This window comes from Parasteatoda tepidariorum, chromosome 9 (assembly GCF_982258835.1).
Source record: "Parasteatoda tepidariorum strain Cologne lab strain chromosome 9, Ptep-v5.0, whole genome shotgun sequence".
NCBI lineage: Eukaryota > Metazoa > Arthropoda > Arachnida > Araneae > Theridiidae > Parasteatoda > Parasteatoda tepidariorum.
The window spans coordinates 62314784-62329143 of NC_141763.1; the positions used below are offsets into that span (position 1 = coordinate 62314784).

The 14360-nt window shown below is 34.2% G+C and overlaps 1 protein-coding gene across 1 annotated transcript; it reads left to right on the forward strand.

Annotated features, from left to right (window-relative positions):
• The first annotated feature begins 572 nt into the window (after positions 1 to 572).
• Positions 573 to 2687, forward strand: LOC147804112 (uncharacterized). Its single transcript, XM_087151422.1, has one exon. It carries the CDS (start codon positions 573 to 575, stop codon positions 2685 to 2687), a length of 2115 nt encoding a protein of 704 aa, XP_087007548.1.
• Positions 2688 to 14360: the final 11673 nt, after the last annotated feature.

Consider the following 14360-nt stretch of genomic DNA (forward strand, 5'->3'; position numbering starts at 1 on the left):
TGTATCATCAATGACATCTCCCAAACAAGTTTGGTCGAGAGTAAAAAAGGCAAACGGCATATACCGCGAATTTCATTTCCCTATATTAGAAAAGAACGATACAGTCTTCTCTGCTCCCATTGATGTATGTAACATGCTAGGTGAGACATTCGCCGCTATCTCTAGTACAGAGAGTTACAGCCCGGTTTTCCAAAACCATAAACTCAACGCTGAACGTCATAATATCAATTTTCACACTCGTCGATCATCTTCATACAGTGGCAATTTTACATTTCTGGAACTACAAAAGGCCTTATCAACAGCTGCGAACACAAGCCCTGGTCTCGATGGGATAACTTACCAAATGCTCCGCCATTTGGATATTACGTCTTTGGATAACGTCCTGGTTCTATTTAATAGACTATGGACTGGTTCTATTTAACAGACGTCCTGGTTCTATTTAACAGACTTATCCATCATGTTGGCGTGAGGCAATTGTCATCCCCATATTGAAACCAGGCAAGGATCCTAAGGACCCGGAAAGCTATCGCCCTATAGCTTTAACAAGCTGTCTGGGAAAGACCTTTGAGCGCATGGTTAATACCCGCTTAGTATATTTCCTAGAAAAGAACCATCATATACCTGAGTTCCAGAGTGGTTTTCGAAAAGGAAGATCTACTACTGATAACCTTATTGCTTTAGAGTCACGAATTCGTAACGCATTTGTCCGACGTAACCATTTTGTCTCTATCTTCTTTGATATTGAGAAGGCGTACGATCGGACATGGCGATACGGAATTCTTAAGACACTCTACGATATGGGACTTCGGGGTAATTTACCCATCTTCCTGAAGAACTTTCTGATGAAACGGTATTTTACGGTAAAATTGGGTTCTACGTTTTCAGACCTCTTCGTTCAGGCCGAAGGCGTTCCTCAAGGCAGTGTTTTAAGTGTCATTCTTTTTATAACTCATGTTTCACTCATTTTAAACATACTACCACCTCATGTATTTGGCTCACTTTATGTGGACGATCTAAATGTTTCATGTTCTGGCTCTGATATGCGCGTTATTGAGCGTCAACTTCAGCTGGCCGTCAATAAGATTTCAAAATGGTGTGAACAAAATGGTCACACACTTTCACCCACAAAAAGTTCTTGCATACATTTTTGTCGATTGCGTAGATTACACAATGATCCAGTTATTTCTATTCATAACGTTAATATACCTATTGTGTCGGAGACAAAATATTTAGGCGTAATTCTTGACAGCAAACTCACTTTCCTGCCCCATATTCGTTATCTTAGAAAACGTTGTGAAAAAACTTTAAATGTCCTACGTGTTCTCTCAAACACTTTCTGGGGTGCGGATCGCATCGCCCTAATTAGAATCTACAAAGCGTTGATATTATCACGCATTGATTATGCTTGTTCAGTCTATGGCACTGCAACTGCGTCAAATTTGAAGCTGTTAGATACAGTGCATCATACTGCAATGCGAATCTGTAGTGGCGCATTTCGAACGTCCCCAGTCGAAAGTTTATATAGTATATGTAATTTATCATCTCTCTATTTTCGACGTATGCAGCTCTGTCTTACATTTTACTTTCGTGTTATGTCATCTAAATCTCATCCTCTTCGACAGGAGGTTATTCCATTAAGCTTACGACGATTATATGATGCGCGACCCTCATACACACCTCCTTTTAATGCTCGTATGCGTACAGTTATTCAGACATTCAATTTTTGCGAATCACCATCTCAATCAACCGATCACTTTCTTAACAAACCTTGGATTATTCCATCATATCACTTTTATTCTCTATTTGCTTCATACAAAAAATCCAGTATATCTCCTAGCGTGTATATTCAGCTATTCATCTCTCATCGTCATGAGTATTCTCAGTATGTTTCTGTTTTTACGGATGGGTCAAAATCTCCAGGGCATGTTGGATGTGGAATCATTATAGCTGATCGAACATACAGTTATATCATACCTGCCATATGCTCTGTATTTACTGCTGAAGCTGTGGCCATTCTCATAGCTCTACGACTTATCTCATCACTGACCGCACGAAAGTTTTGCATTTACTCTGACAGCCAAAGTGTTTTACGTCAGCTGAATAATCATGTAAACAACGAAGCTCACCCTATTTTATGTATCATTAAACATCTGTTAGTTAGTCTTCACAAAAGTGGTTTTAACATTTTATTTTGTTGGATTCCCAGCCATGTTGGTATTTCAGGTAATGACTTGGCTGACTCTGCTGCCCGATCTGCTGCAACTCCATTAACACTACCAGTCCCAATTTCTGACATGAAGAATTACATACGACAGTTTACTATGTCCTTGTGGCAACAACACTGGGATTTACAAATTGAAAATAAACTGCACACAATTAAATCCACGCTAGAACCTTGGCCTGTGTTGCAATTGCACGGAGCAGATGTCAAGCTCACCCGTCTACGTATAGGACATACTCGGCTGACTCATCTTCACTTGCTGTTCGGAGAACCGCCTCCTCGATGCGATACTTGTAACGTTTCACTTTCAATTCATCATGTCTTAATCGCTTGCCCATGTTTTAACCAACAACGCCTTACCTTCTTTGGAAGCACGATTTTATATATAAAAGACTTGTTAGATAAAAATCACCATCCTAACATCTTTGCCTTTTTACGCGCTATTGGAATTTTAAGTTGTATATAATTGTTTTATACTATTTAGTGTTTTAGTAAATTTACCGTTTTATTGATTTGCATTTGATTAGTAAATTTACCGTTTTATTGATTTTAATGTATGTAACTTTACAACATTGTTTTAGAATTTTCACTATATCTGATTTTATACGTGTGCTTTACTTGACCTCTTAATCTGTTTTTAAAACCGTGTGTTTGGCGCAGTATGTCCGTCTTTGGACCTTGTGCCACTAAACCCCACATTCAATCAATCAATCGTTACGGATCGATTTTCTTTATTCGTCGCCATGATTCAACTCCAATCTCTTTTTATCTATAGATTAGAATTTCTTGATTGAAGATACTCCCAATATCGGTAATCGTTTTGATGATTCGTAGATTCAAGCCAGATGATTCAAATCACAGCTGCAATTTTCGGCAAAGTTGACTGCCCTTAACTAATTTGTACAGAATAATCCAATATTTTTGAAGAACTTGTCATATGATTCAGATCTCGGAAAACTCAATGGTCTCACTGCTGCTTTATTCGCAAATTCAATAATTACTACTGTCCTTCACGGCAGATTCAAGGATCGCGGATGCCCTTCACGGCAGATTCAAGACGGAATTTAAAACAGTTTTCTTTGGAACAACATTCGCTTGAATGTTAATAAATCTGTCTCTCCTGCATGAGAGTAGAATTGCACTTTATTTTGCTCCACACATTCGGTGAGTATCCACTACTCGGGGTTTCGAAGTTCAAAAGTTATAGCTCGGTATTTTCACATCACGGACAAAAGCCCCCATTATCTGAAGGAGTTTGTGGAGCAAGGGAGGAAATAAAAAGAAATACGTTTAACCGCGATATCATGACCGGCGAGGACTGCCTACATGCAGGGTTGCCGGATCAAGTGTGAATGCTTGCACGAAGAAGTCTCTCTTTATCAAGCAACTTCAATGCAGAAACCGCATAATCTCCTGGATTTATGCCCACTTTTTGTAGAACGTGCAGTTATGAAGAATTCCCATCATTGAACGAGCATACAGCATCCAAAACGCCCAGCGAAAGTGATTGAATGTCGACAAATGTAGACTAGGGAACACGTGATCAAATCACGTTATTCACGCTCTCGTTTGGGTTTTACCATGCAAACATTTTTCCAAGAGATCGGGACGAGATAAATCCCTGAAGATTGGTCGCATGGCTTCGACAACTGCTACCGGGGGGAGACTGTTCTTATTCTGTATTGAATGTCGACAAATGTAGACTAGGGAACACGTGATCAAATCACGTTATTCACGCTTCGACAACTGCTACCGGGGGGAGACTGTTCTTATGAACATATACTTCACTCTTGATCTTTGCTTTTCTATATCCACACCACGAGTCATTACCTCTAGGACAGAACCCATGTTGCGGATTTTGAACAGTAGATACTTCGTGAAGGAAAATTGCCCAAATAGCTTGTTTCATATTTTTAACACTATCTAAGTTTCGACGTATGGCCAACCCATAATATGTCTGGATTTTATCGATTTCGCTATTAGTCAACCGCCTTTTTCCTGATATCCCTTTGCCGTCAGATAACAATTTTCCCTTTCATATCTGTCTTGAGTCTACGAAATCGGGTTCCCATGCGCTTCATCACATGGCCAAAGCATTCAAGTTTCACAACAGGGTGTTGGTCGCCATAAATTTTCTTTTGTGAGATGCTGTTGAAAGCTTTAGAATCGCCATCTCCTAAATAAGTTGTATAGCAGAGATCATTTATTGACAAAGACCGCTCAAACATTTTAAAAGCACCTTTGGTTTCCAATAGCCCACTTGAACCAACATGATTACGTTTTGTAATTATGTTGATGATTTGATTTGTTGGGACATCTGCAGAATTTTGAAAGAACCTCAACATCAAGCACCTTACCAGTATCTACACTGGTAAAGGCCTGGTTTCTTAGTACAGGTCGGCGTTACAAAACGTCAGCTAGAAATCAGCTCTAACCCCTGATTGGTCAATTTGTGAGCTAGACAGCATACGTCATCGAACGCTAAGCTTGGACGACGACTGATGTCCGAATCAACTGCAGCTGGATTACAACGTAACGTTAACGACAGAAGCAATGACCGACAACATCCAACAGACCATTGAAATCACCCAAGATATTGATTTTAACATTAAACGTAGCTTCTTCCTCTTCATTTAGCTCAGCTATAATGTGTTTTTACTTGGACAAAGTCATTTGTTGTCTAAAGCACTGATCGACTGTAAAAAAATCAATGCAAATTCAAAATAAATATATGTTTACGTTATTAACGCATGCACAATGCGATATAATGTCTGCGTTGAACAGACTGCTTACGCTGAGCTGATAAAACAGTATTTTGTTGGCGTCAGCGGTACTACAACTTCCCGCTGACGCCCAAATACGGCGCTTGTCTTAAGAAACCAGGCCTTGAGGGTGACAACTCCATTTAGGGAAGTGAAACCTATCTTCTGACAACTTACATCGACTGCAACAGATATATTTTTATTATCATCATTTTCTGATTTAGCTTCTACTGCAGCCTTCTTCATGGATATAGCGGACACAGCGGTCAAGAGTCTTGCATTATATCATGAAAATCTTGGAGGCTGCGGAAGATTCATTATCGCACAAAGCATTCTGCCACTTACATCTCCTTTTTCATTAGAGCGTAAAGCATACACAAATCTACTATTGATAGTGGCTACTTTACTTTCTTTGTGGCATTCCGAAGATTGAAATTTATGTTCAGAAGTACAATTAGAACATTTCAAAAGGAGCGACACATTGAATCCAAAATTCGGTTTCAAAACTTGAAGTTGAAGACCATTGTCACAATTCTTACACCGTATAATATTTTCGAATAAGCTGGCAAGAATTTTTACATAAAAAATGACGTTAAAATTAGAACAATTTTCTTCAAAAGATGAAAAAGACTCGTTTAAATCAGAAAATTAAAATTTTGCAAAAACCTTTTCCAGCTAAAAACAAAATGAAACTGAAAAGGAGAGGCAAAATAAAGAAAAGAGGTGGCTCGTGCTCAATCCTCGATGACGTTTTGTTGTCTACACACCCCCATACTAGCCAACTTAAATCGCTTTGTTTTGACGCCGTCTGAGATCTTCGGATTCTAGGAAACAGGACTTAACAGACGTGTGCTTGTTTAACGTCAACCATTCAACCCCACTTTCCAACAGGAAGTTAAAAAAGAGCAGTGTTCAAATTCAGAGAGGGTCGTTATATTAAGAGTTGACCTTTTTTACGGTCGTTATAGCAAGAGTAAAATAACGTTATCTTTTATGGATTTGAATTGGGACTCCTTCACAGGGTCGTTATATCATGTTGGTCGTTCTATCACAGGGTCGTTATAACACGAGTCGACTGTATATGCTGCTTTTCTCCACTCGTTGATTTTTTGGATGCACTTCTCCGCTCTTGATCACTACTGCTCCGGAAAATTCGTGGATTCCAACTGCCCTGCTCGGCAGATTCAAGACGGAATTTACACAGGAACAACATTCGAGTGAATGTTACTTTGATAAACCGCTCCTCCACGAGCGTAGAATTTCGGTGAACAATTCGGTGATTCCCCTACTCTGGATTTATAACAGGAACAAAATCTGTAGCTCCTACTCAAGCGCAGAATTTCGCTTTTCTTTTTTCAATTTTCGGTGAATATCCTCTTCTCGGGATTTCAAAAGTTATTTGACTGAAAATTCCCCTGTTCGGGATTTCAAAGTTCAGAAATAGTTACGACTCGATGTTCACATTTCGGACGCAAGCCCCCATTATTTGTGGACTTTGAAATCCCACATATCGATGGTTTATAAAGATACCGGTACAAGTGCAAAAAATGACTTTTTGAGTATTTGGTATCAAAATATTTGTAATTTTATGCTCTATTTTACTAGGATAACGACAGTTTTGTAACTTCAAAAATGTACCTCCTGGAGGCACTAGTGTCTTTAGTGTTTTTAATTTTACGCGCGATTTTGAGCCTATACCAGCAGCCGATAGTGACGCTTTGTCCGTTGTGTCAGTCGTTCGCAAAACATTGATGGGAGAAGTCACGCAGCTGGTGAGTAAATTTAACTAATGGTTGTTGTGTCATTATCTTTTTAAAGTCTCTCTGTATATTGATATTGTTTTTATGCTATACCGACACTTCTTGCAAATATGTCATTATACGTTTCAATTTCCCCCTTACTATTAACATTGAATAACTTAATAACATGGAATACATCGGTACTAGATAAAACTTGCCTCACTTACAGGGCAAAACTTTAAATCTTATAATGACACATCTGCAAATATTTTCAAAATTTAAAGGTTTATATGAAATTTGTTTCATTTTCCTCGTAGATAATGTAGAAATATAGGTAAGTGCAAAAAATTATACAGATTGAATGAAAACTGAATGAATAGGAGCATTTTTACCAGGAGAGTTTTCATTAATAACTTTAAATGAATCAAATCTCAAAACTATAAATTTGCAGATGCGCCGGTATCTTTATAAACCATCGATATATATCCAAGTCTCACGATATCATACCATAATATACCAACCCCTATACCTGACCATTTTATCTCTACTACAACTGACCTATGTGATGGCCAGTGTGTCTCATTTGTTAATAGACGTCTTCGTGCAGTCCAATTTTAACCAATTTAATTATTTTATTTTTCTTGTCAACTGAGTACAGTATTCAGCAACCACGATTTATCTTAAGAGATAATAAACCCTCCAAATTTCCACGCTTTTTACAGGCACCGTTTCTGCCTTGCTCATTGTGTTTTTTTTTTTTTTTTTTTTCGTAAACTTTCTCAGTTCAGTCACCTTAGTGACAAGATGTAGATGATTTGTCAGAAACTTTGCTTTCACCTTTTGGTAACATTTGCCTGTCACTTTCATGAACACCATGATTACCTTTTTTATTTTCTTTGATTTTTCTTTACCCATATTTTTCGACTGTTTCTATTACCAATAAATTTCAAATTATATCAAATTTCTTATGGGAAAAGCGTCTTTTAACAAACACTTTATGTGGTATGAGGTTTTCTTTTCTTTATTAATTGTCTCAGCAGAAATTTCTGTGACCAGCAGAATTATTTAATGGGCCAATTAAAATATTTTTCTAAAACTTTTAAATTTATTTTTTCATGACCTGATGAGATACGAACTTAGAACTAACACGACCATATATGTACCATTTACGGTACGCAGCACCTAAGTATGAGTTTCTTTAGTATTTAGCAGAGCAATTTTTTGTTGAATTTGAAACATTTGTTAATCATAATCTTTAATAAGTTGATCATAATCACATAATCTTTAATCAAGTTCCCCAGTAAGAAGACTTTAAAACAAGTTCCTGAGCCCTTAAAAACTTCGAATTATAAAAACTGTAGTGCAATAATTAATTGTACAAAGTAGCACCTGAGAAACCCAGTAATTTGAAATCTCAAACCTTCAATTTCTATAAGCATGGGCATACCGATAAATTTCTGGTTGCCACAACATCTTCTGGGACCCAGCTTAAGTTTAGCAAATTTCATAACCTGTAAATACACGATTAACTAGTTAAGATGAATCGGTTGGTGGAGCTTCGCGCCAAATACGGACCTCCCACCAATATCCCGCATACCTTCTGTGTGTATTTCTCTTTTGGCAAAGCGCTGGGGAGGTCTTACATCGGATAAAGAAATGACATTAAAATCTAGATTTTTGAATCGTGTTCAGCCAGGAGATATTATACTGTTCTGGCTGATCAAGGTTTTATCGTCACCGATGATTTTGCTAACAGGGGAGAAAATTTAATAGTGCGTGCCCTTCAAAAAGACGTAAAACAAATAAGCAAGTTTGATATCATGAGATCAAAGAACATATGTAGTGTCAGAATCCATGTTGAAAGAGTCATCAAACAAATTAAACGAAACCTTGTATGGTGTCCACATCCTCACTTAAAACTTTTCAGCCTATTGAAAAAAAAACTTTATTAGTTGTAGTAATACATGCAAAAGACAGAATATAAATATCTTGTTTATGTTCGAAGTTATGAATTTTTGAAGTTGTAAAGATAATTTTGGAACACCCTGTATTTCCATTTGTAAGTTAATATTTAGCTTGCTTTCCTTCGTTAATAAATTTTAATAGTCATTAAATTCCCTACTTATTTCAACATTTTTTTAAGACTGCGTGTCAAAGACAATTTAATTATTCCATCTCATTTTAAGATTAAGAGACAAGGCAATCGCCGACAAAGATGTTCCAATGGTTAAAGCGTAGAAAAATTATAAAAAGTATATATATATATATATATATATACTTTTTATGAACATTTCAAGCACATTTTAAGAATTTGGCAGCACAAAAAAGTGCCACGGCACTGCGGTTGAGAATCACTGGCTTAGAGAATTGACACACGGATCAAAAAAGGGCATGCTGCATTAGACACTGTTTTGTAAAACTGTCAATATTCAAGCGGCAATGCTGTATATTTGATTAAATAATAAATTCTTTAACAACAAAAAATATTATAATAAAAAGCTTATCGGTTCAGTTTTAATTGTACTTCTTAATATTCAATTTTACTTCTATGTATTAAAGAACATTCTCTTATACTAATGTGAATACACAAAAAGTATTATATATTGAAAATAAGAATTATTTTTAAAATTTAGATCTGATATTGATTACTTATGATTGCATATACTTAGAAGTATAATTAAACAAAAGCTTAAACTTATTACAAATACACTGCACTTCCAAATGCATTCAATTCTTTAATGCAATCGTTTTTTTTTCCCCTTCTACAAAATTACTTTTTTTTGTGATCCAAAAACTATTGACGTACAACTGTGTTAGACTTTGAAAATTTAGTTTTTCAAGTCTCTCTCTCCCGCTCACTTTTTTGGTTTGGATTTCTGAAACTTTTTTGCAATATTTGGTTTCCTTTACATGGGTACATATATATAACAAACTATGAACCTTGTTCACACAATAAATTACATAAGAAACATTTCATCTTATAAAAAATTCTTTACGAACCTTGCGAATTTATTTAATAAAAATTAGATAGATTGTAAAACATAACATATAACATCCCAGCCAACAAATAAACGATTCTGAACAAACAACTTTGACAATGAGTTTACGTCATTAATTAGAAATTATTCCGATAATAATATTTAAAATTAGCGAAAAGTTAAAAACTAACTTAATTATAATTTAAAACCAGCTACATATGATCTTTTGTAATGGAATGTTCTTTTGGTAATGTAGGCTTAACCTAAGAGTAAAAGTTAAACATTGCAATTAGAAATGAAGACCTGACGCAATATTAATATAGTTTACACAGGTAAATAGAAGATGAATGAACTTAGCTTACCTAAATTAAATCAGTAAGGCTACTTATGACGACAATATTATGTTTTTAGTAGGAGATATAACACGCTGAACACATACAAATCGTAAAGCGTGACGTCAGAGCTGAAGATCACGTGACAAGCGTTCATATCGATTAACTTTGTTGATAACAATATTAAGTTCGCTTCACCTTCCAATCCCGTTCAATATCGTTTTCACGGAATTCTATTTTTTACTTTCACTAATGTGAGCAAGCATAAAGAAATTTTACTCATTTTTATCTTTCTAACAAATATTTTGAGCTTTGGAACTAAAATATATTTAATATAGAGTGTTTTAAGAAAATACTTTTAAAGTTTCATTGGCGGAATTCATTCAATAACTTGCTCACAGTATCTATATTCCTATCTATATCTATAGAAACGGCCACGGTATAGATCGATGTTTCTGTGCTACTTGGGACCTTCATTCACAGTGCAACTTCTTCATTTTTGCGCTCCCATTCAATTACCAGTGTGCTTATTGGACTAAAAATCAAGAAGAAAATTTAATCAATTTATTAAAAACAAAAGTAAATAAACTTCTAAACCAGGTACATAATTACCGAGGAAAGATTAACTTCAGATTCTGGATGTCAGTAACAGTTCCCAAGTAGCACAATTCACAAAAACGATATCGTAAAAACTTAGCTTCGAACATTGTACAATATCGTAGCGAAACATTGTACTATATAAAAATGGACCCCTTTTATAACGTATATTCAATATCGCGAAACAGTATTGTTCGATATTGTAAAAACGTTGGGGAACGTCGATCGATGTCACGATATTCAAAAAACGAATGCTGTGCAATGCCGACAATAGCCAAAATACGTTATTTGAGAAAATAAAAATTAGTTTTTTAAAATATTCATGCCTGTTTGTAACCTGAAAAAAGCTGATAACAAAACCGTTCTAGCTTGTTTAAAATTAAATTATTTGTTATTACCAAAACTTATAGAATTTTAAAATCTGCAGCTTAATTATTAATATTGAATAAGTTTGAGTAGGCAGGTATATTTTACTATTATTCTAGAAAATAAGCTAGAAAGTAAATAGTTTTGTTAAGATATTTCTTCTCTTTTTCAGGGTACAAGCAGCCATTTATACTGTGAAATAATTTTAATATTTTAAGTGATTTGTGCAATAATTTTTACAGCATCTACTATGTAGATTAAAATTACAATGTTTAATTTAAAACGATAAACTTTTTTGCTGTGACGTTTTAGTATTATAATTTATTATTTACTAAAATAGTATGTATGATAAACGAAATTCCTTATCTTCATAGCATCAGGTTTGATTTTAAGAAAACTGATTAAAAAGAAGAAAAAAAGCAATATTTACACTGATATTGTCATAATAAAGTAACCGGAGTCACTTTCTCAGATTTCTGATTTAAAAAAGGGTAAACATGGTAGAATAAGCTGCGATTTATTTTACTTATGGCCTTTGTCCATTGAAGTGTTGCCATAATATCTATTAAAGCTTGAACGGTTGTTGAATATGTAAATGAAATATAATTTTTATTAAATAGTAAAGAATAATATACTAATTTCTATAATTTATTGTATTCTTTAATGCAATCAATTGTTTCTAAAACAATACTGTGTCAGTTGAGGCAAACTTAGTCTTCCTGCCTTCCCGGGCGGTGGCAAGAACTTCACCAAATTTTTCAACTTCTTCTAGTCAGCTAGTTTCTTTGAACAGTCTGAAGGTAGCAACTGCAAAAAAATAAGACATGAACTATGGTTAATTTTAATATTTTTAAATTAAAAGACAAATAGTTATATTGAAAACATTACATGAACTAAAGTAGACATAAGCATAACGCAAGTACTACTAACAGCATTTATGCTAATCCCTAGGTTGACAATTCTTTGGTATAGAATCAGAGCAGTTTTTATGTTTTCAGGAGCACTGGGCCTGTTTTTATATGGGGGCCTTTTGCGTGTAAGTTTATAACGTATGGAAAATATTATGTGTTATAATATAATAGATGGAAAAAAGTTTTTCTTTGAATAATTTTTAACTGGAATTTTTTTGAATAATTTTAGGAACAAATCCGAAAAATTCTGGACAGTTGGCAGCTATGATATATGTACCCAAGGAATATTATCAGGAGAGATACCCTATTCTTTGACATGAGCATATAGGAGAAACGGTGAACAAGTTCGTCATATTTCAAGTCTTTCAGACATTTTTTCAGTCCGAGAGGAGCAGACAAATTGTTATGGTGCACAGAACCAATAAAAGTAAACAAGATCTTTGGGAATATCAGAATTGAATAATGTGATATAATTTAATAGTTGAGGAAATTGTCGTAATTCTGGCAAATATATATATATATATACATATCAAAACCCCTTCCGAAATTAGTCATTACTTGTTTAATGAGCTATTCGGTTCGGTAAGTAAGATGTAGACATATAAAATTTTCATGATTCAATTCTTTTTTTTTTGTAATTTAAACATTATATATTAATTACATACATTAAGCGTAATATTAAATAACAATTAATCATATTTATTATATATAATTCTCTTACGTGGCTCCCAAATTGTGGCTGAAGTACTTTGTACAACTAAATAAGATTCTTTTCACAACACTTAAATATTTACTTTATTTTTTTCATTCATAAAGAAAACAGTCGGCAAAGAATTCTGTTAGGTTAAAAAACTTTTCGCTAAAAAAATAACGAATTGGGTATAATATGAAAAAAACACAACTACTTCGATTTAGCAGGAACAACATATGACGCAATGCTAAACGAATGGAATTTAGTTGTTGTTTATTTAGTTGTATTTAGTTTCAATAACTTTTCTTTATCATGCAATAAAATCTGGCGAGCAGCTATTTAAACGATCGAACACTTCGTTTGTTTATTTGTGGCTTGAAGTTAGGCTCGCAGAAAATGCCGTTCATGGGTTAAATTTAGTAGGAACAACACAACCTGTGACGTAGGCTATATTATACCCAATTCTAAAAGAAATAAAAATAAACTACTTAAAAAATATAAATGCTGTTGCCAGCCATAGAATTTTTTGAAACTTAGCAACATAAATCAAAATGACATAGAAGCGCAACTAGATCAAAATTATGATACCTGAGCGCTTGACATAACAAATCCTTCTATTCTATAAGTGTTGTATCGCCAAATGCCCAAATTAACAATTGTGTTTTTAAAAAAAATTCTATAAAAAGATTTAAATAAACAACCTACTTCTACAACTGCTACTTGAAGAACTTGGCTCATTGATTAAAAATATTGTTTTAATTTTACAGTACTAACTTTACTTCTACTAACATTATTGCTATGACCCTCTTTCATTACATTTTACAAATTCATGCTAAATTTGAGGACTTCAAGTTGTTTTGTGGTTGAATACTGACATTTAGAAACGCGTACATAAAAAAATTAATATTTAGAGGTTAAGAGTTGCCTCAAAAAAATTTGAATTGTTGACATTGAACTTAACAATGGAAACAATCGTTTTTGTGAAAAATTGAATTGTATTGTTGACATCAAAACTAAAAATATTGTGTTTCAACTTAACAATACTACCTTAATTTTACTGACATTTTGAACAAAATTAAGGTTTAGAATTGCCTCGGAGAAATTTGAATTGTTAACAATGACTTAAACAAAAAGTTTTATTTTAACTGACAAATACTATATTATAATTTTCACTTTTTCTACGAGTATACTCATTTTCTTACTCTTTTCTTTGTTTTTTATACATTTTATTTTTTTATGATAAAATAAAAAACTTATAGTTGTTCTGCTTCTGAACACTGATGAAAACACAAAATGATGGGCTTCATCAACAATCAAAAATATATACATTTATTTTACTAATTCCATATTATTAGGGTGGCGCCCTTCAGAGAATTAAAAATACAAAATTATCTTCATCGAAGCCGATGCTTTACATCCCGCGTTCAGTGGCAGACTACTATTTCATATTGTTTTACAACACATGACTTTAGCTCTCTGGTGGGAAAAACTTTAAAACAAAACTTACAACAGTTACTTTTCTCAACAACTGAAACTTAGAATAGTGTGATTAAACAAAATATGTGAACTGTTTGCAATTTCAAATTAATATTGAAATGTACAGGTTTAGAATTTTCTACAGTGAAAAGTTTTCGGAACTTCAGTATTCAATACAAAAGCTAGACGTTAAGAACGTATCCAATGAGAGAGCATTGGATTGCGAAGTAATCCGAAAGGAACTGCGAAAGCAGTTCCGGGGGATGGCGAGCACCAGCGAGCAGGAG